At 38.3% G+C, this 21,984-nt stretch overlaps 1 protein-coding gene across 6 annotated transcripts; it reads right to left on the bottom strand.

Moving 5' to 3' along the window:
- Positions 1 to 1,581: 1,581 nt before the first annotated feature.
- OGFOD1 (2-oxoglutarate and iron dependent oxygenase domain containing 1) lies at positions 1,582 to 21,944 on the bottom strand. Of its 6 annotated transcripts, none has more exons than XM_079117911.1 (13): positions 21,669 to 21,944; positions 19,937 to 20,082; positions 17,509 to 17,555; positions 13,310 to 13,410; positions 9,861 to 9,977; positions 9,186 to 9,277; positions 8,847 to 8,975; positions 8,269 to 8,382; positions 6,849 to 6,928; positions 6,248 to 6,558; positions 3,109 to 3,231; positions 2,533 to 2,591; positions 1,582 to 2,064 (listed from the first exon to the last, which is right to left on the bottom strand). In XM_079117911.1, exons 1-13 carry the CDS (start codon positions 21,820 to 21,822, stop codon positions 1,903 to 1,905), a joined length of 1,635 nt encoding a protein of 544 aa, XP_078974037.1. In that variant the 5' UTR covers positions 21,823 to 21,944; the 3' UTR covers positions 1,582 to 1,902. The 6 variants fall into 6 exon arrangements, with proteins under 6 accessions (XP_078974037.1, XP_078974039.1, XP_078974038.1 ...); XM_079117913.1 differs by lacking the exon at positions 21,669 to 21,944 and adding an exon at positions 21,402 to 21,652; XM_079117912.1 differs by lacking the exon at positions 8,269 to 8,382 and having other exon boundaries at positions 21,669 to 21,867.
- Positions 21,945 to 21,984: the final 40 nt, after the last annotated feature.

The following is a 21,984-nucleotide window of genomic DNA, read 5'->3' on the forward strand; positions in this document are numbered from 1 at the left end:
ATTGTGGTCTCTAAAATAGTATGTGTGTAACGGTGGGGCAGCAGGTCTAAGGGAAGATTGGAGGAACGTTGGATTGTGTAGAGGGAAATGAGGGGTGAGGAGAGGGCGTGTGGACGGAAAGATAATGGAATGAGACAAACATCTTACCTTATGTATGTGTATGATTACACAAACAGTGTGACTTTACGTTGTGTACAACCAGAGAAATGAAAAGTTGTACCCCATTTGTGTACAATGAATTAAAAAAAAAAAGTAAAAAATAAAATGGTATGTGTGTAAAATGGTTCATTCAGCATGTGGGTGTGGGAAGACAATACTAAAACCCTAGATACTTTTATCATTTAAAAACTAGCATTTGTTTTATAACATAATATTGTTTTAAAACTAATACTACTACATGTATAAAACTTAAATACCCATTTAATAGAAACACAATAAAATGTGCTTTACTGATTGGGATGTGTAAAAAATAGAAACCATCAACCTAAAAGAAAGTGAAACTCATTTTCTTTATTTAATTGCAAACTTCAGAAAAGAATCAGTACTCAGGAAATGAAAGAGAAGTGGTTGAGACATAAGGGTCCAATGCTTTTCCTACTAGTTAGCAAAACCCACACTAAAAACTATTGCAATAGTAAGAAATAGGTGAAAAAGAAAAGGAAACAGAGGGAAACACTAGAGATGGAGAACAGCATCATTCATCCACCTGTGTGCGCGTGTGCATGCACACACACACACACACAATAGAACCCTCCGGAGCAGCTGAGGAGAAAATGTGAAATGGACAGCCTCCTGACATTCCCATGTAGCTTTTAGCTCTGATTCTCTTAAAGGAAAAACAGGCAACTAGTTCTATGGTACCTAAATACTGTAGGAAAATGAAAGCCACCTGTGAAGCTAGATTATAATTATACAGAAGCCACAACGTCAAGGTGGGAAGGCAAAGGGTACCTGGAAATAACTACATCTGGCAGTAAGCACCCTGTCCTCTTTACCAGTCACATGTTTCTTGCAGCTCTGTGGTTTTAGGTTGAACCTTTTCCAAGGAAGCAGCACTACACACCTAAGTCCACCTGGTCTGTGAATCACAGTGGAACAGCCCACAGACAGTGGAGAGTATAATGACTCACGCTATCAGAACTCTAAGACTTAACATGAAATAAGCTTCTGTGATTTTCTAGGCCAGTGTAACTGGGAAGCTTGGGATCTGCAATCACGAGTAAAAAAGAAACACTAATGTATCAAGGACTCTACACTAAGTGAATAAGCCAATCACAAGAGGACAAATGCTCCATGATTCCTCATCTGAGGGACATGAGTATATTAATAGAAAGTAGGATGGCAGGGCATGGGGTAGGGAAGAGTGAGGAGCTACTGTTCAATGGTATAGCATTTCAGTTTGGGAAGATGGAAGAGTTTTGGATACGGATGGCAGTGATGCACTTAATCCCACTGAGCTGTACAATTAAAAATGGTTAAGTGACTAAAATTGGTTACATAATTTTACAATAAAAATAATGAAAATCACAAGTTAGAAAAAAAATTATTGAAGCAGTCACTGTGGAAATTGAGAATTCAATGTGAAACAAAATTAAAAACCCTTTTTGAAATTAAAAGATATGTACATAGCTCCAAGCTCAAGGTCTAGGTTGAGGACAAATCATGAGTCCTATTAAAGGAAAAATAGTTCTAAAATGCTAGCAGATGGGCTAGGGATGTGGCTTGGTGGTGGAGCACTTGCCTGGCATGTAAGAGGTCCCAGATTTGAGCCTCAGCACTGCCAAAAACAATCCCCCAAAGAACACCCACTAGCAAACAGGCCACCATGTACCTCTCCCTCATTCCGTGCCTAACTTTCCCAGTATCGATGGTCACTTTTTTGTTTGGCCTTGCCCACTCCTGTTATTCATAATAGACAAATGAAAAGTCCCAGAAACCAGTTCTGTTTGGGAAGGTTTTCTTTTGTTCTAGGCTTCGGTGGTTAATATGCTTGACAAATTTCAGAGTCTCTCTATCTCTGTAGACCAATGCCAAAGAATTGTTTTCTGGATTCACCGTTAGCAGCTGAAATAGGCAAATACAAAGTCACATCAGAACACAGAGCACATTCTCATTACAGTTCACCATGGAATACATGGTTTCCACGTCAAGAACCTAAGCTGGGGATAGGGGGCCCTTTGAAAGATCCTTTCCAGGAGGTGAACTTTTCTCTGGTTGTCAAGGCATTTTCCAAGAAGCTCTATTCCCTAGTACAGACCCAGAAAGAATATACCTAATGCATTTGTACCTAATACACTGAAAGACTTAGGGGAAAGCAGGACAACGTCTTAATTTGGAATTTCTTGGGTAGAAGAAATGCTTAGCATCTTTATTGTGTGCTGAATATTTGCTTATAGAATTTAGAACCACTGCCAGGCAGGTCAACATGGATTTATCAGCTAAAGACACTGCAGAGGTCATAAAGATTAGGTCTATGGAGAATGAAAGTGTTCTCAAGAACTGAAAATGAGTCTGCTATTAGAAACAACTTACCTCTTCATCTTCACCTTTGGCAATGTAGGAGGTAAAGCCACCATATTCTGGTTCCCAGCCTGAGAAGGGGAAAACAACACTCAGAGAGCTCTGGTTACAAGAGTCACATCACCTGCTGAAAAGTGAGGAGTCTGGGACTTAGCAGTCACCGGCTCAAGACCCCGAAGCTTGAGTTTATCATCCACTTTTCAGGGGTTCCTTTTCCTCTACATGCCTACTTTCCCAAGTCAGTTGAACTGGAATGAAGGCCTACTTTGATCAACATTGAGTAAGAAAATTAAGAGAGAATTAAATTAAATATAACTGAAGGGCAATTCAATCTGTGAAGCAAGGCAGGGAGCTTTGGAGTAAAATTATGGTACGGTCCATCTCCCCATTCTCTAGTCACAGGTAGAATCTACTTTGACATGGGAGACGGGAAATTCATGACCTCCAACAACCCTTTGAACTGTTAAGATCCTGTGATCTAAGATCTTGGCCACAGTAAATCATCCGAATTTGTTCAGCCAGAGAGGGTCACTCAGGAGAGACTGTTCCTCTAATAAACAGTTCATTGCTTTCCTTCCTCCCTCTTACCTTCACAGCCACAGTAGAAAAGTAAGTCCAAGGCAAATTCTGTCTTGCTGTTGTCATGGATTAAAGTGTAATGACCAGTCTTCCAACGCCTCAGTTCTCCCTGGCATGTGGGGACACTTGATTCTAAGAAAAAAACAAAAGAAGGGCCAGGACATTTTTTAAATAACTCTGATATGTTAGATTGCAAGGCAATGAAAATTATGTATGGTACTAAGAGGAAACCATTCCCATAAACCTTCAGCTGATATACTGCTCCACCAGTTTTTTTTTTTTTTTAATTAAAAAAAAATTTACGCAGTACTGGGGATTGAGCCCACAGCCTTGTATACACTAAGCAAGTGCTCTATCATTGCGCTATGCCCCCAGTTCTTTTATTTTTATTTATTCAAAAACCTTTTTTGGGGGCACTGGGAATTGAAACCCAGAGTGCTCTACCACTAGTTATCTTCCCAGTGACTAAAATTGGTTTTGAAAAAATTGACTAAAATTTTGAAATAGGGTCTTGCTAAGTTGCCCAGGCTGGCCTTAAACTTGTGATTCTATTGCCTCAGCCTTCTGAGTAGCTGGGATTCTGGGCATGAGCCACCAATGCTGTGTTTCACCATCTAGTCCTACAAACGACTGTCAGAAATTACAAGGTGATTGAATTTCAATTTCTCAATAATAAATTTCAGACAGAGTAAAGATTTACATGTTAAATAAATAAGTAAATAAAGCCTGGGTATTATTTTATCTAATCTTGAAGTAGGGAAGAGATTTCTCAGCCTGTCACCACAAAAAGCAGAAGCCATGAAAGGTAGAGACGGATCTGATTACTAACACATCTCATAAAGCTTGTGGGCTGGGAATGGAGTTCAGAGGTATAGTGCTTGCTTGCCTAGTACACAAGAAAGCCCTAGGTTCAAGCCCCAGCATGGAGGAAAAAAGTTTAAAACAAGTTGAACAAAACTTAAAAAAGCAAACTATTACAACAGGACAGAGGGTCAATGCTCCTATGCATGACATTTTTTCACAACGTAAGAAAATGACGAAAAGCCCTAATCATAAAAGAAAATCAAATAATAACTATAAGGAAAATTTACAAATATGCCATCAATCAATGAAAGGCATATTCCATTTCACCAACATAATAAGTAGAGTTGAAAAAGAAAACACATAATTAGTTTTCCAGAAAGAAGGAAAGTATCATGCTGGTAAGAGGGCAGATTGATTAAAGTTTGGGGGAGGGCAATTTGCCAGTTGATTTAAAACTTTGAGCAGCTTTTGATGTAGCACTTGTTTTTTTTTTGTTGGTACTAGGGATTGAATCCAGGGGTGCTCTACCACTGAGGTCCATCTCTAGTCCGTCCTAATTTTTTATTTTGAGTCAGGATTTCACTAAGTTACTGAAGCTGTCCTTGAACCTGCAATCCTCCTGCCTCAGTTTCACAAGTCATGCACCACTGCAACCAACAACTTGTACTTTTAAGAAGCTGTTTTAAGAAATAACAATAGTGAAGAACTGGAAACAATTTACATGCCTATGTAGGACTGGTTAATTCAGGTGATGAAATTCCTTGCAGTCATTAATTATATAGCAGTGATTTTCAAATCTTTTAGCTGTGCATTCTTAAAATGAAATACAATAACAGACATGCAGTGCTGGATAGTAGATATTTGTATGTAAAGTTGCTTTGGTTGGGGGAGGTGAAGTCTCCTAATGGGAATGAGCACACCAATTATATTGCTATAAAGGATGTAACAAGCCAGGTGCACACTTGTGATCACTGACTGGGGAGGCTAAGTCAGGAAGATCTCGAGTTTGAGGCCAGCCTCTGCAATTTAGTGAGACCCTCAGCAACTCAGTGAGACCCTTTCTGAAAATAAAAAATAAAAAAGAATGGTGGTGTAGCTCAGTGGTAAAGTGCCCCTAGGTTCAATCTCCAGTACCTCCCCAAAAATAAAATAAATAAAGATGTAATATAAGAAATAGGTTTATGAAATACTATGAGTGAAAAAAGATTACAATATATATGGTATAATCCCATTATACACATCCCCAATACATGTGTATATACCTACAAAGGAAAAAAAAGACTGGAACATATTATGAATGTTAACAGTGGCCACCTTTAGGTGATTATTATTTTCAACATTCTGAAATTGACATGTGTTTTATATTTAAAATGCCCTTTGTGCTGGCGATGTAGCCCATCTCGTAGAGTGCCTGCCTCGCATGCTGGAGGCCCGGGTTCAAGTCCCCAGCACTGTCAGATTACGGAAATAAAATGCCCTTAAAATTATCAGGTTTTTATTGGTTTTAGTTATCTGACTAGTCATGCCCTAACTATGCCAAAAATACTGCCATTATATAAAAAGCAATTTTATACCTTTTACTTAAAAACAAACTAGCTTTGTTCAGGTAAACTCTATAAACTGATCTTTCTCACTCATTTTTATATTCCCTACTCAAGTTTTAGCCTAAGGTCCTACATACAGTAGGTGCTCAATAACAAAATAAAGTATCTTTTTGTTCCTCATACAGATTTTCTTCCAAGTTGCAGGTCCCCATAAAAATGAAACCAAAAAGGAACAGAAGAAAAGTTTTGTTGTTGTTGTTATTGTTGTTTTAATCCTTGATGCTTCACTGACATTCACCCAAAATCCTTTTAGGCTTGTATTATTCAGGGTTCTCTAGAGGAACAGAATCAATAGGATGTATGATTATAAGAGGGGATTTATTAGAATGGCTTACACAACCAGAAGCTGGATAGTTCAAAAGGGCTGTCTGCAGCTGAAGAGCTGGAAGAACCAGCAGCCCAGAAGCCCCAGAAGAAGAAGGATCAACAGTGCTACCCTAGTCTGAGACCAAGGATTTTGGAAGCTCCTTGGAGAATCACTGGCAGAGTCTGCTTTGGAAGAATAAAGAAGCGAGAATTCAATATCCTCAGAGATCGAAGTAGCAATCAAGAACCTGTTTCAATCAAGAATCCGTTCAAGAAGAGAGGAGCTTCTATCTGCATCTGCTTCCTTGTTCTTCCAACTTTTATTCCATCCAAGCCACCATCCTATTGGGCGATGCTGCCCACACTTAGGGAGGGTCTCCAGTTCACTATCCCACATGCCAATCATTCCTACACAAATCCTAACAGCAGCTCACCTTTCTTTGCTTCATCTTCTGCTGGCACTGGGTCTGTCTGTCCACTGCTCTGTTGGCTGCTGCTCTTGATGGCTGCCTGATTGTTTTCAGGCTCTGAGGAGCTCTGGCTCGTCCCTTCTTCAGTGCTATCAGCAGCACAGCTTGCTTCTTCCTCTTTTTTGTCCTCAGTCTCTTCTTCTGAAGGGGCCAAGAAGTGAAGCTTCAGGCCTGTGAAGTTGGAGAGCAGCAAGAACAGAGCCTCGGAGCGAAATAACCCCATACAATCCTTCAGTATATCAGGGAGCTTACTCTCCTCAGCTTTCTCATAAAACCTGAAAAGCAGCAATGGTAAGTTCATCAAGTTCCACTTGTAAAATTACTCATGGAATAAAAGTTGATCATCGGCTTTTTAATCTCTCCCCCAAACCTTCGCAAAGCATACTAAAACAAAGTTATTACAATGGCGACATTTTGTTAAGGTCTGGATGGCCCTAACAAAATGGATACTCCTTGGAACAAAAGGTTGTTAGAGCAAAGGTCCTATTGTTGGAAGTGAGCTGTGCAGACAAAAGAAAAGTAGGTGCTGAATGCAGATGCAAATATCCCAGAGGATGGGTTCTACCTTTTGTTAGGGGGACCACGGCTACTCCATTCCACATCTCCTTTCTCCAAGGCCTCACAGACCTTTGCAAATTTCTCTGTCTGGAAAATAAGTAATAAAGCAGTAGTTAGCAATTCTTCCTGTGATCCTGCACTAGTCTGTGGCAGGTGTCACAGGTCTGCAGAACATTGGCCTGGTGTATTCCTAAGGGGTCCATCTGAATCACCTTTTTCACACAAGATCCCCTACTACTGTGGTAAAGACAGGGCCAAAACTGGATAAATTATCATTTGTTTTAGCTAAACAACTAGAGTGCCAATTTGGGCCATTTCCCATATCTATGTCAAATTGCTAAACCTCTCAAATTCCTAGATTTATAAAATGAAGATCATAATACAGGCTCAGCTATTGCCTCATTCAATAAGCTTTCTAAATTTTAAAAAAACAAGTACAATACAAAAAGTTCATTAATATACTAAAATATCCATGAGAAACTTTAAATTTCTTTGTTTAATGCAATTTCCCAGGGAATCCTATCAGCTGTAAACATATAAAAGATAAAGGACAGCATGTTTAAGTAAGCTCAATTAAATAGGGTTAAACAAATTTATTTACTATAATTCTTCTCAAATTCCATAATCTTCTAAAGTCATCTATTAGAATCTGACAGAGAGAGAAGGAAGAAAGAGAGAGAGAGAAATGAGAGAAAGCTATGTGCAAGAGAATGTAAAATCCTTCTTCCCCTTGTCATGGAGGAGAAGCTCCTTTGGGGAGTACAGCTCTATAGGACCCATGTCAACTGTGAAGCACCTTATCAACACATTATCTCATGGGCCCTCACAATAACTCTGCAAGAAATGCAAGGCAGGTATTATCCCAGTATAATTAAAGATAAAATAGATATACAGACAGATTTAGTGATTTGCTCAGGTTAGTAAAACTAGAACCAGGACATGATTATAGTTTTCTAACTTCAGATCTCCTTCCACTATTAGAAGCTGCCTCATCATTGTTGAACATTCATTAGTAAGTGTTTATCAACTATAATTAGTAATCTGTTATCAAAATAATAATAAGCACCATATTCATCAACTGAATAGAAAGGCAACTAGATACAACTCCTTTTCAGGGCAGAAGTTTTTTGTGCGTCTGGATCATTAAGGTTAGGGAACTGGGGAGATTCAACCCACTAGACCTATGACTTATACCAATGTTCAACATCACTGTTTTGGTATTTTGTCTATTTACCCATTCAAGTAAGACTGTATACCAAACAAGATATACAAAACAGGACTGAGTGCAATGGTATATGCCTACAATCCCAACTACTTGGGAGGCCGAGGCAGAAGGATCACAAATTTGAGGCCAGCCTGGGCAACTTAGCAATATCTTGTCTCAAGATCAAAAAAGGGTGAGGGATGTAGCTCAGTGGCTGACCTACCTTAAGAAACTCCTTCAGGAGAATTTCAGATCGTTCTTCAAATTCTTCTTGAATCTGAGCTTGGTAATCCATGTCAAGGTAAGTAGGGTTGATCCACTCGTATAAAATTTCATGCTTTCAGAGAAGTCACAGGTGCAAAAGATGAGTTAATTATTCCTGCAGCATTTGTTTTCACATTATTTCACATTAGTAAGATACATGCAAATCTTCACTTTATAAGTTTCTCCCATTAAACAGTGAGGCACAGTGGCACACACATGCAATCCCAGCTACTTAGGAGGCTAAGGCAGGAGGATCCCAAGTTCAAAGCCAACTTGGGCAAATTAGTGAGACACTGTCTGAACATTAAGTACAAAGGGCTGGAGATATAGTTCAGTGATAAGACTGCTTGCCTAGCATGTACAATGCCCTGGGTTCAATCCACCACACTATATGCACACATATACACGCTATTTTAAAAAAGTGGAAGGGGCAAGCCTAAAACCTAGTTTCAAAATCAGGAGGAGCTCATTTTAAAATCAGAAAGACCAATCATATACTATAGCTCCAAGATTAGAATTCCAATAATTTATCCTTACGTCTTGTGGGATGTGAGGGTTTCGAGGAATGAGTGGTTCAAAGTAGTTGGGAGGCCTGGTCAATGAAGGGCCATGAAACCAGCCACTTATAGACAAACGCGACTTTTCTTCAGAGAGAACTTCAGACACCTGAAAGGAAAAGACCAGCAGCACATCAGGGCAAAGGATGAGGAAAGAGGGCACCAGCTAAGGCATATTCATCTGAGGATCCTTCAAGCTAGGTACTGAAACAACCTGGTCAGCTATTAAGTCCAACAGGAAGCTGTCACATTTAGATAACAGGTGACGAAAAAGCATGATCCTTAGTACTCTATGTAGTTTGTGGCTTACGATCTTTACCTGGTGAAAGGACACTGGAGACACTTCAAAGAAAACCAGTTTGTTCCATGAAGGGATAAGAGACTTGACAATCTGCTTCGGCTGAAAGTGTTCTGCACCAGGAGAGAACACATCCACAAAGGTGGTTCATTATCATCAACCATCCCCAGGCTGCCTCGTCCTCAAATTTCTAAAAGTAGCTACATTTATAAATCTTTCAGATTTTGAAAGATTACCCCCTCCATCTGTTTCACTCATGCTTGCTAGTTCTGCTATGTGACATGTATTCTTACTGCATCACCCATCTGCTATTGATAAGGGCTGGGGAAGGTTCTGAAAATTTCCTGGTGTCAACCTATGGTGACGATCATTCAAAAAAAATCCCTGATGACCTATCACATAGACCAGCCACAGGTGGCTGTGTGTGCTTTCTATCCTTCCATAGTATCAGAAGCAGGATCTATTTCTCACCTTAAATTAATTCTAATTTTCTTTCAGAGTAATGATCATTTTAAGTATAATTTCAAGAGGAGGTTGTCAGGGCTGGCATTAATTCCTCCTGAGGCAGTCACTGTAATGAATGGCTTCCATGCCCTTTAGGGAAGACACACATTGTATGTAAGAATGCTGGTGCTGAATCAACTGGGTTCAATTTAGAAGTGGTCACTGGTAGTGATGAGCAAGTACTTATCTTACCATCAATATTGTACAGGTCCAGGGTGCCCCCCAAGCTCCTGTCCCAGGAAGGAACGAGGTACAAAATGAAGGCAATTCGACGCCCCTCCAACTCATCATCATGGCAGAGTAGGGCATCTGCAATAGTTGAATGCACACTTCAGATCCCTGTAGACAATGAGCAGCTGCCATTTTACTATGTATTGACTATCAGTCCACCTGACATTCATCTTTAATGCTAGCTGCAGTTTTAAATGTCCTCTGCCTTTAAAATGATATTTCTTCCCTTTTGTAAGTATAAAAATAAAACTGACAGTATAGAAACTCTATAAACACTGAAAAGTGCACACACAGTATTTTTATATGTATTCTTCCAGTATTTTTCTTAAATGTGTGCAATTTACTTTTTTTAAAAAAATGGTATCCTACAGTGGTTGTGTGTGGCCTACATTTTTTATTACATGGCAAGAATTTTTCCACATCAACACATACATCTGATATCACTTCTAATGGCTGCACATAATCTACATAGGATTTACCTTCTTCCACTTTTTTTTTTTTTTTTTTTTTTTAGATGTTATGGACCTTTGTTTCATCATTTTTTTTATGTGGTGCTGAGAATCGAACCCAGTGCCTCACACATGACAGGCAAGTGCTCTACCACTGAGCCACAACCCCAGGTCCTCTTCTTCCACTTTTAATTAGTTTCCTATTTGTTAATTAAGCTGTTTCTTCTTCTTGGCTATTATGAAGAACACTTTAATAAAACACTATATGAGGGCTGGGGTCATGGCTCAGTGGTAGAGGCTTGCCTAGTATGTGTGGGGCACTGGGTTCAACTCTCACCACCACATATAAATAAACGTCTATCAACACCTAAAAGATTTTTAAAAACTATATACAGATCTTTTGGTACTGGTTCACATTAACTCCTTAATCTAAATTTGCCATTTGATGGGCTTTTAGCGTTAGCGAGGTATCTATGTGGGATGAGAAGGGAAGAAAAGGCTTCAGGGGATGAGATCATATAAACAGGAAGTGATTGTTCCAATAAATAAATAAATTGAAGATAATGAGAACCTGGCTTCTCACTGTGTAAGAAGGGAATTATAAATATGGGAAAGAAGAAATCTAGAAGAAACACTGGGATGTTCCACTGAAACTGGAGGAATCAATGTGAATTCAGTCTCCTCTATCTATATAGACACATAAGTATAGAAAGACATACAAATGTAAATAAATGTACGTGTATGCATCCATGTGTGTCCTGATATGCATACATGTATGGGCTATTCTTTGCAATGGAAGGGATTGGGAACAATGCACCATAGTGGCAAGGACACCTACAGTCCAGATCTTGATTTTTAAGTATCATTCTTCACTAAAAGGAACCAAGGCTCTTTGGAAGAATGGTTGACCCTAGGTTGTTTTAGGACTTGGGCATCAGTAATATTAGCATGGAAAATCTTACTTTGCAGAAAGTAAGAAATGAAAGAATGATGGGGACTAAGGAAAGGAGATGGAAGTCAGTCTGAAGATACTTTCCTTGATCAAGGATGATATAAGCATCAACACAATAACGGTAATTGATAATAACCCATTACATAATCCATACCAATATAAATAAGTAAACCATTAAAAATAGGGAGAAAGATTTTCTTTACAGTAAAATGACAACTATAAACATAGAAGAAATGATTGTATCATAAAATGAACATTTGGCAACCTTCACAGCACTAATTTAGCAAGACACTACTAAAAGAGCGAATCAAAGTTTGGTGAGAAAAGAGATAATAACCTAATCTTAAAGTATCTCTCCTCAAAACATACACTGTTGAAGAGAAAAACAACTGTGGCCAAACCTATTCTTAAGAAACCTTGGGGCTGGGGATATAGCTCAGTTGGTACAGTGCTAGCCTCACAAGGACAAGGCCCTGGGTTCAATTCCCAGTACCCCCCCCCCCAAAAAAAAGAAACTTTAATCAAGTAATCAAAGTTAATATCACTAATAATGTGACACTCAGAAACTGTGTACTACCATAGGATACAGTGACAAGAACACAGCATTAATAATATTCCTGCCTAAGCTGTACGGACTGAATTCAGTACTGAATCCAATCCTGAGAAAACTTCAGACAAATCCGAACTGAGGAAAGTGTTAACAAAATAACTCATCTGTAAATCTTCAAAAGCTTCAAGATTTGGAAAGTCCAGGAAAGACTGAGAACTTCTGTTCTAGACTGATAGAGCCTAAAAAGACACAACAAGGAAGTACAATGTGCAACCCCTGACTGGATTCTTTTGCTATCAAGGAACAAATGATGAAATGTGAACAGGGCCTATGGATTAGATGGGAACAATGTACAAATGTTCATTTCCTGATTTTGATGATTTATTACTATCATGTTGGAGAACATATTTGTTATAGGAATTACTGAGTATTCAGGGGTTATGGACCATTATGACTATGACCTACTTTCAAGTAAAACAAGAAAAAAATTATTTGAACTGTGCTTGCCATTTTTCTTTAATTTCAAAATTACCTGAAAATAAAAAGGAAGGGCTGGGAATACAGCTCAGTTAGTAGAGTGCTTGTTTTGCAATCACAAGGCTCTGGGTTCAATCCCTAGCACCACAAAAAAAAAAAAAAAAAAAAAAAGGAAAAAAATATTAATATCAATGGCCAGGCGGAGTGGCACACACTGGTAATACTATCTACTTGGGAGGCCAAGATAGGAGGATCATAAAGTTTAAGGCCAGCACAGGCAACATAGCAAAACCCTATCTCAAAATGAAAAGGGCTGGGGCTATAGCTCAGTTGCAGAGCACTTGTTTAGCATATGTGAGGTCCTGTGTTTAATTGCTAGTACCATAAAAAAATATATTAATTAATTAATAAAATAATGGTATATGACCTGTCTCTTCATATGTATTACTAAGTTAAAAAAAGAAAATACCATTAAAAGCTAAACTTGTATTCAAAAGTACATTTATATGCCCTCAAAGAGAACTGAAAGAATGTACCTCAAACTGGTGATAATGAATGCCTCTGAACAGAAGAGGGGGCAGGGAGGTGACAGGGACTATCATGGCATTCACCTTTTATTTTGAAAATAAAGAGGAGAAAGAGCACTGAGGGAGAGAGTTGTTTCTTAGGAAGTCTAAGAACAGAATTTATACTATTACCTTTGAATTTCATGAAACTGCCAGCAAGGTTTGTGTGTATATGTGCATTATGAGAATTTTTTTCTTCCTGAAAATATGGTCAATAGCTTTCATCATATTTCCAAAGAGAACAACAGCTTTACCCCCTCCAACATGGTGGCTATTTCTGTATGTGGGCCGGGTCCTTATTCAGGAAGATCCTGACGTTATACAGGGGCATTTTAGGTTAGTATTCTGCTATCCTTCCATCCAGGTGGAATTAAAGCCTTTAAATCTTACAGACATCAGGACTTTATCTTCCTTACCAGTAAATTCATATTTAGCACAGGACATGTCAATAGTTGATTCCAGGTCAATTTTAGAAATGTCAGAAAGCCAGGTCCGGAAATCTTCAAACAGAAGTTTCCTAGAAGTATAAACAAAAATAACTTGTTATGCCAGAGTGTGGACTTGAAGAGGATCCATGCCACAACTCCTTTCCTGGAGGTCAGATTTTAAATAGATCCGTTCTTATTTCGCTGAAGACATTCTGAGAAATGTTTCTCAGTTTAAACTTGTACAGTTTAATATTCCCAGAGAAATAAATGTAAATCTCTACCTACTATAGCACATTTTTGCTCTAAAGTCTCATTTCTTTCTTCCCAAAATTTCCTCCTCTTAAAGTATGTCCTTCAATGGCAGCACTTGGACCTTTGTCATATCAACTTATCACAGCACTGCTCCATTCTAATTACTGATTTTCAGACATGTTTTTCAGCAATAAAATGAAAAACTCAACTGTTTTTCTTTTTTTGGTACACACCTGTCCTCAACAGTTTTTCTTCATACATTTTACTGCCAACACCAAACACGTTTGGTTTTCTCCCCATACTGACTGATTCTCTGAAACCAGCTGGGTGACCTACAATTCAGTTCAATTCTGATATTATCTATAAGAGGTTAGCACAGGTTAAGGACTGAGTCCCACAGGACTGACACACAACTTCAGATACCAATTCCAAGTGCCTGTAGCTAGCTATAAATCAGAGGTCCCTACAACTCTCCTCAATATTGACCATTTGCTACAGTTTACTTACTGTATTACTAATTCATTATAAAGCAAGCAACTCAGAACAGCCAGATGGAAGCGAACCATAGAGCAAAGGACTGGGGAAGGAGCAGAAAGTTCCACGTCCTCCCCAGGATACTACCTTTGCAGTACCTCCATGTTTTTAGTACTGAAACCCCTTCAAGTTGGAAAATTTTGTGAAGACTTTGCTGATTAACACAACAAAGTGCCATCCCTTCTTCCTTTCAAGAAAAGAGGGATGATTAGGCTAAAAGTTTCAATTGCCCAATCACACAGTTGGCTTCCTTGATAACTAGGTTCCTCCCCAGCTTTTGGGCTTTTCAAAGGTCACCTTATCAACATAAACTCAAATATGGTTGAAAGGGATTTGTTTAAAAAAAAAAAAAAAAAGAAGCTCCATTAGGAGCTTGGTGCCCGGAATGGGGACTAAGATCAAATATATATTTCCTATCATACACAAGGCCTGTGGTTCAGTCCCCAGTACCAAATATATGTACATATATATATATATATATGTATATATATAATTTGTGTGTATATATATATACACACAGACACATATATATATATAATTTCCTGTTATAACAGCAATATCACAAACACTAATACTAGCACCACCATTTAATGAACCCTTGGGTAATACTGTTGTAGATCATGACTTTAAGTCAAATTAACAATGAGTACTACACTAACTATATAATAATAAATAAAGTTCTTCATTGAAGTTCTGATGCTAACAGGATACCAATATAAGATGGTGCACACTTTCATTTACTGGCTAAATTGGTTCTCTAAAGAAATTTCTTTAATACAATTTATAACTCATTTGGCTGTGAAATTATGTTAACTTTAATGAGTTAAAAACATTTTTTGAAAAAGTTTTTAGTTTTTCACAATACCTTTATTTTATTTATTTATTTTTATGTGGTGCTGAGGGGGGAACCCAGTGCTTCACATGTGCTAGGCAAGCACTCTACCTGTGAGCCACAACCCCAGCCCCAAAACATTTTTAAAGGATTTACATTAGTTTGAATAGGCATAGAAAGATACTTGATAAATATTTTTTGGATTATCCTGGTTCAAATGCACAAATGTTCACAACTAAATATCAAGTCTCCAGGTAGATATTTAGTTAAGATTTCATTATTAAATACCATTTTATATTATATATTACTTAAACAAAAATATTCTATATAATATTGTGCTTGGTTAGTTCAGTCACAAGTGTTCTGTAAATTTTAATGTACCTGCATTATAAAAAATGGGCAGGTCAAGATCACAAGCTGTTGAACTATGATTCAGGCAATCTGTGTGATAAACATTTCTGCAAAGTCTTGATACTTTAAACAATTAAAATCATTAAAGCTTTAAAACTTTTTTTTTTACTGATAACATACATTTCCACCAATTTATTCCATAAAAGGCTTTTCTACTCTATGATTTGTCATAGGGACATGTTTATGTCATGGTCATCATTAGCATTTGTCAATAGTACTGATGAGAGAAGTCCTAGAACTCAAATGGGAAATGAAAAGATCAACTCTTAGTAATGATCAAGGAATTCTGGCTCTCACACTCTTTGGCTGTTAACCTTTAGGTATGGAATATAACTAAGTCTCAGTTTAAATAATTACCAGACAGGTGCTATGAACTAATGAGATGAGACAGTCTCTCTTTGGGTGGAAAAAAGTCTACACAAATATGAAACATTGTGTTTAAGATTTAGAAGAAACAGGCTGGGCATGGTGATGTACATCTGTGATCCCAGGGAACCAGGAGGCTGAAGCAGAAACATCACACTTGAGGTCAAGCCTCAGCAATTGAGCAAGACCCTGTCTCAAAATAAAAAATAAAACAGGGCTGTGGATGTAGCTCAGTGAGAGCACCCTTGGGTTCAATCCCCAGTACTGCAAAAGGGGGGGGAGATTCAGAAGAAATAACCTATATAGGTTGGCACCATATTTGAAAGTGTTTCAGAGTAGAGGAGAAAAAAATAGTTCATACCAGATAGATCATAAACAGCTATCCCAAAGCAACATGTGCTTGATATAGGAAAAAATCCTATAGAAGTAAAACAAAACAAAACAAAACAACCCCCAAAAACCTATTTAAAAAAATCTAGTTGGGTATCATGGTACATGCCATTAATCCCAGTGATTCCGGAGGCTGACGCAGGAGTATCGCAAGATCAAGGCCAGTCTCAGCAATTTAGGAAGACAACAAACAATAAAAAAGGTCTGGGGATATAGCTCAGGGGTAAAGTACTAGCCCAAAACAACCTAATCTCACTAGTTAAACACTCCATTCTTCTCTTAATTCTGTACACGTGGATATCCAAGTATATGTGTGCATCTTTTTTAAAAATACAAGACTCCAATATATACTTTTTTTTTTTTTTTTTCTTCTTGACACAAGTGTATCTCAGCTGGGTGGAGTGGTACATGCCTATAATCCCAGCTCCTCAGAAGACTGAGGTAGAAGAATTGTACATTCAAGGTCAGCCTAGGCAGCTCAGGAAGATCCTATCTCGAAATAAAAAACAAATGGGACCAAGGATGCAGCTCAATGGTAGAGAACCCCTGGGTTCAAGCCCTAGTATGCCAAGGAAAAGAAAGTGTATTTCTGTGAATCTAAGATGCCTTTGATTTTAAGAAGTATTATTTTATATATCCCTAAGAAAATATGTTGCCAATTAAACTAGGACAAAACAGTGATTATGTGAGACATTGGATCTGAGATGTTAAAATGTAAAAAATAAATAAACACACACACATTCTTATATCTGTATAAGGTATGTTTTGTACCCTTATCTCCGCAAGTAACTACTTAAATCTGAGTTTTTACTATAATGAATAATATAATAATCTTATATGTAGTCTTTGAGCATATCCTTAATTATTCTGCAATAAATTCTTATAAATAGAATTACTCTACAAAAAGATCTGAATACTTTTAAAGGTTTTGATACAACTTTCCAAATCATCTTCTAAAAAAAGATTGCAGCAGTGTACAAAGGTATCTACACTGTCAACAATGGGGTTTTGTTTTCAGTATTTCAAAAGCTACAGTGTGGAAAAATGGTATCTCCAGTTACTAACAAAGTTAAACATTTTATCATTAAGAATTTGGGCCTTGGGCTCAATGGTGGAATGTTTTTCTAGCATATAGAAAGCCTTGAGTTTGATCCCCAGTGGCCCTTCCACACCTTTGTGCATGCCCAAGAATTTGGGCTTAAGAATCAATCACAGGCTTGTGTTTGTATTCTAGCTGTTTTAGCTGGGGAGCTTTGAAGAAGTTGTTTAATTACTCAGTCTGTTTCCTCCTGTACAAAATGGGATAATAATGTAAACAAAGATTATCCAACACAACATTTAAAGCACTTACTACTCTGCCTCACACATAATTGGCATCCAACAAACATGATTATTTGTTTACCTTACTGCTGAGATATGAGGCTCTTTTCTCTTCTTCAAATCATCAGACTTGATCATGAAAGAAGAAAACAAGGATTTCTTTGTTATTAGACACAAAGAGAAGAGCAGTTTAGTGAGGATCTGGCAGCAGAGCATTGTGGCTAAGAGCCTGGACTCGGAAACCAGACTGCCTAGGCTTGGCGACGTGGCCCTTCCATCTGGCAGTTCTAACTTGGGCAAGTTACTTTGGCCTGTCTGTATCTCATTCATTCAATAAACAAGTAGTTATCACAGAGAAGTTCATATGTTTGTTGAGGTAGACAGACAAGGTAAATAAAGGGCACATCATTGGTATAAAGGTGGGAAAGAGGAGTGGGGAGTGCTGAATGAGGAAAGGTTTGCGATTATAAATAAGGGGACCAGGGTAGGTTTTAGTGAGGCAAAGCAAGATGCTGCAAGGATACTGTGGATTAAAACAGAGTGGGAGGGGAGCAGTAGTAGATGAGGCAAAAAACATAATGGGGGCCTTGGAGCCAATTTATGTCATTTGGTTTTTATTCAAAGAAATGAGGAACCACTGGAGTTTTAAAGCAAAGGAGTAACATGATTCCACTTACATTATTCATTTTTAGATAAAATTCACATAAAACTTACCATTTTAACCATTTGAAAGTGTGTAAATCAAATGGTTTCAGCATATGTATTAAAGATGTGGAGTAACCATCAATCAAGGTCCAGAATTTAACACTCAAAAATGAAATCTTGTACCTGTCTCTGTAGATATATTTTCCTATTCTGGATACCACATGTAAGAGGAATTTGTCTGGCTTCTTTTAATAAAATGTTTTCAAGGTTCAACCATGTTGCAGCAGTGGATCCCTTTTTATAGTTGAATAATATTCCATGGAATGAACAAACTACTGTTTATCCATTCATCAGTTGATGAACATCTGAGTTTTTTCCACTTTTTGGCTTTTTTTATAAATAATTTTTTTATAAATAATGCTGCTTATGAACATCTGTGAACAAGTTTTTGTGAACATATATTTTTCAATCTCTTGGGCCAGTTTACATTTCAAAAGAACACAATAGCTGGTATGTATAAGTAAATGAGGCAGAAGGCTGGTTTACACATTAATAGAAAGATCCTGGTAAGAGACAAAGAAGTTGGATCAGGGTTGGCTACTTGCAGTGCAAGTGGTAAGAAGTGTTTTTTCTTCTGAATATAGTTTGATGGTAAAGACAGAAAAATTTCCCTGATGGAATGGAAATGAAGGGTGAGAAAGGAATCAAAGATGACTCATTTTTGGTTTTAACTATTAGAAAGATCAAACTGCAGATCAACTGAGATGGGGAAATGGAGATGTAGGCAGAGAAGATCAGAAGTTCAGTTTTGGACAGAAGTATGAGGCCTTATAAAGGAAGACAACTGGTTTTTCATTAATCTGAGTAATCTTAGTATAGAAAAAAAGTTTAATTTTCATTAGATTTTCTGATTTAAGAGTCTGATCATTCATGTATTTATCCTGGTTAATTCAATCATATGTATGAGGTCCAAAGGCAGACTGAGGTGGGGCAGAATACTGCCAGCTGACTGACCAGACACTTCTAGTGTAAAATAATAAAAACAACAGAAAGCCATTATTTATTCTTATCCCAGATAAAATCAAAAGGAATTTGCAAAGAAAACAAAGTTATTTTTCATCTTTCTCATCTATTTTTTGAACACTTTGGCCCTGATGACATTGAGGCTTTCCTAAAGGATACCAACAGTGATACATTCCCTGTAATGAAAGATATCTCCCAAACTGGGGAAACCAATGGCATATTTCTATACTAGTCTGGGCTGTAACTTCTAAGAGTAGAAAAAACAGTCTTGATTTTGAGATACTCTTTTCTGTCAAATTAAATTGCCCACCAAAAAGGAATGGATTTAACTGGACAGAGTATAATGCAGGGTATACTGCAACACAAAAAGCACACCTAAAACAAAGACATGAATGCAAAATCTTAAATGGTTATTAACTTTTAATGCACAACTCCCTTTACTATACCAATCCCAAATATATAATTCATGCTTTTGCTTATAATGAACTTACTGGCATATGTATTTATACTGGCATGTATTTAGACTATTCTTGACTCTGTCAAGATCTCTGTCAAGATCTCTGTCACTATCACCCCTATTATTTTAGACTAAAATGTTTTACACAGCAGACAATGTCAAAATCTCCGTTATGATTATAGCACCTGACACCCAGGTATTAACACTAAGTAAGACTATGTTAAATAAAGGGATGCCTTTTAACGACAGGAAGGTAAGGACTGCTCCCCACTCCACCCCTATCAAGGCAAATCCAATCTAACCTCAAGTCTTAAAGGGTATTGAATGATTTTACAGATAATAAATTTCTGAGGTGGAAGAGCTAATGTGAGCAAAGAATAAATACCTGCTGGAACTTATATAAATCGTTATACTTTTCATGGAAGTCCAAATTCAAAAGTTCCTTCTGAAGCCCTTCCAAGAAGTCTTGATTTTGGATGAAGTTTGGTATCACACAATGTAGAAAGGGGTCCATGTCCATGGCAATGGCTTCTGTTGGAAGGAAAATATTTTCCATGGCTTTCTTTTCTTTTGTATTTTTGACCCCCAAGTAACATAGCAGGGAGAATATAAAAGGGGGTGGGTCATGAATTTTTAGGGGACCTGATTCTTAATATCTAAGATGGGGGATGGAAGGAAGATTATAAGCTCTGTCCTTTCTTTTCTTCCTTCCCTTTTTTTGGGTGCCAGGAATTAAATCCAGGGGTGCTTAACAACTGAGGCACATCCCAGCCCTTGTTTAGTTTTTACTTTGAGAGAGGGTCTCCCAAAGTTGCTGAGGCTGGTCCGAAACTTTCAATCCTCCTTCCTCAGCCTCCCAGGTTGCTGGGATTACAGGTCTGTGCCACTATGCCTGTCTCAATGATACCTTTTAAAGACAATGCTTAAAATACTAGTCCTTAAGATAAACATAGGTGATGTCATTAAATCAAAGTTCCTGCTTTTTAAAATTTTAGTTTTTCAGTATAATGATTATTGAACATATTTTAGATTCCTGATTCTCTCCCCCAAAATCTAAAATTACAATAGAACAATGAGAGCAACACTGGCTGGTAATTTCTCTTCAATCCTGCCATCCCTTCCCCAAGTTACTGTGGTAGGAAGTTACTTTTTAAAAACCAATCAGTTCAGGCATAACTTCTGATTTCTTGATTTCTATTCCAACATTGTACCCACTATCTCTGGCAGGCTAGATGACTGTTCCTCCAACCCTAACCACCACCACCTCCTCCTACAGGTGCCTGGCTCGGTGGGGCTGCTCATGCATTATTATCTCATTTAACCTCGACATGTCTGGGGAAAGTATCCCGATCCCGATCTTACAGATGAGGGGGATTGCGAAGTCTGTCAGTGTCCAAACCCTGCACTTTAAATACTAAGCTATCATTTTCTTCTCAGTATCCCAACTCGTCAAAACAAGTGAGCTCAGGTGTCCCCTCTCTGGCAGCTCACAGCACATGCTCTGGCTAAATTATCAAGGGACGATCGAGCATAGCCCTTGCAGGAAACATCACGGAAGCCATTAGAACATCTGTCCACATGTTTACTGGTCCTTGGGGAAACATTTATGATGCGAGCATGCATTGGTCTATTATTGCCATTCGACATCTTCCCGAAATAAATACTATTAATAAATACTATTTATTACTGATAGTATAATAAATACTATTATAAAGAAATACTATTAATCGCTCCTTTTTATTAAAAAAGAAGAAAGAAAGAAAGAAAGAAAGAAAGAAAGAAAGAAAGAAAGAAAGAAAGAAAGAAAAGGCACTAAAGCTTAAAAAAAGATCCACTGCCCAACGACGCACCGTCAGGGAGGCTCCTAACTCGGAAATCTCGGATTCCAGAACTCAACTATCAATTGGCGTGTCTACTTCCCGACACTCTCCGGCCTACGCTTTTTCTTTTCAGATTCTCACTTCACACTACATTTAAAATGACAAGGAGCAGCAGCTGAGGCAGGAGGGTCGGAGGTGACCGAAGTCCTCCGCATACCTCTTTCCCGGTGGCCCGGCACCTTTACAGAGGCTTCCGGACCCCTGCGCGGCGATTCCCCCCCGCCCAGAACCGGTTACCGTGACTGAACGGCGTCCTACGGCTCCAGGCCTCAGCCACCTGCTTCTTCAAGGTTTCCTCGGTGACAGCGTCGGAAAACTCTGCTATCACCTCCTTCTTTCCCTTCTTCCCCACCCGAGCCGGGCCGGACTCCGCAGGCCGCTTTCCATTCATCTCACACGGCTTAAGAACCACGCCACATCGATGAAGTAGCTACTTCGTTCCGGAAACTACAATTCCCAGAATGCCCCCGCGATCCCCAGCGCTACCCAATGGGAGGCACCAAAATATGAGGAGGTGGAACCCACAATCTAATTTGCCAATGGGAGCTTCAGA

The sequence above is a fragment of the Sciurus vulgaris genome (assembly GCF_902686455.1).
Source record: "Sciurus vulgaris genome assembly, chromosome: 17".
Lineage (NCBI taxonomy): Eukaryota > Metazoa > Chordata > Mammalia > Rodentia > Sciuridae > Sciurus > Sciurus vulgaris.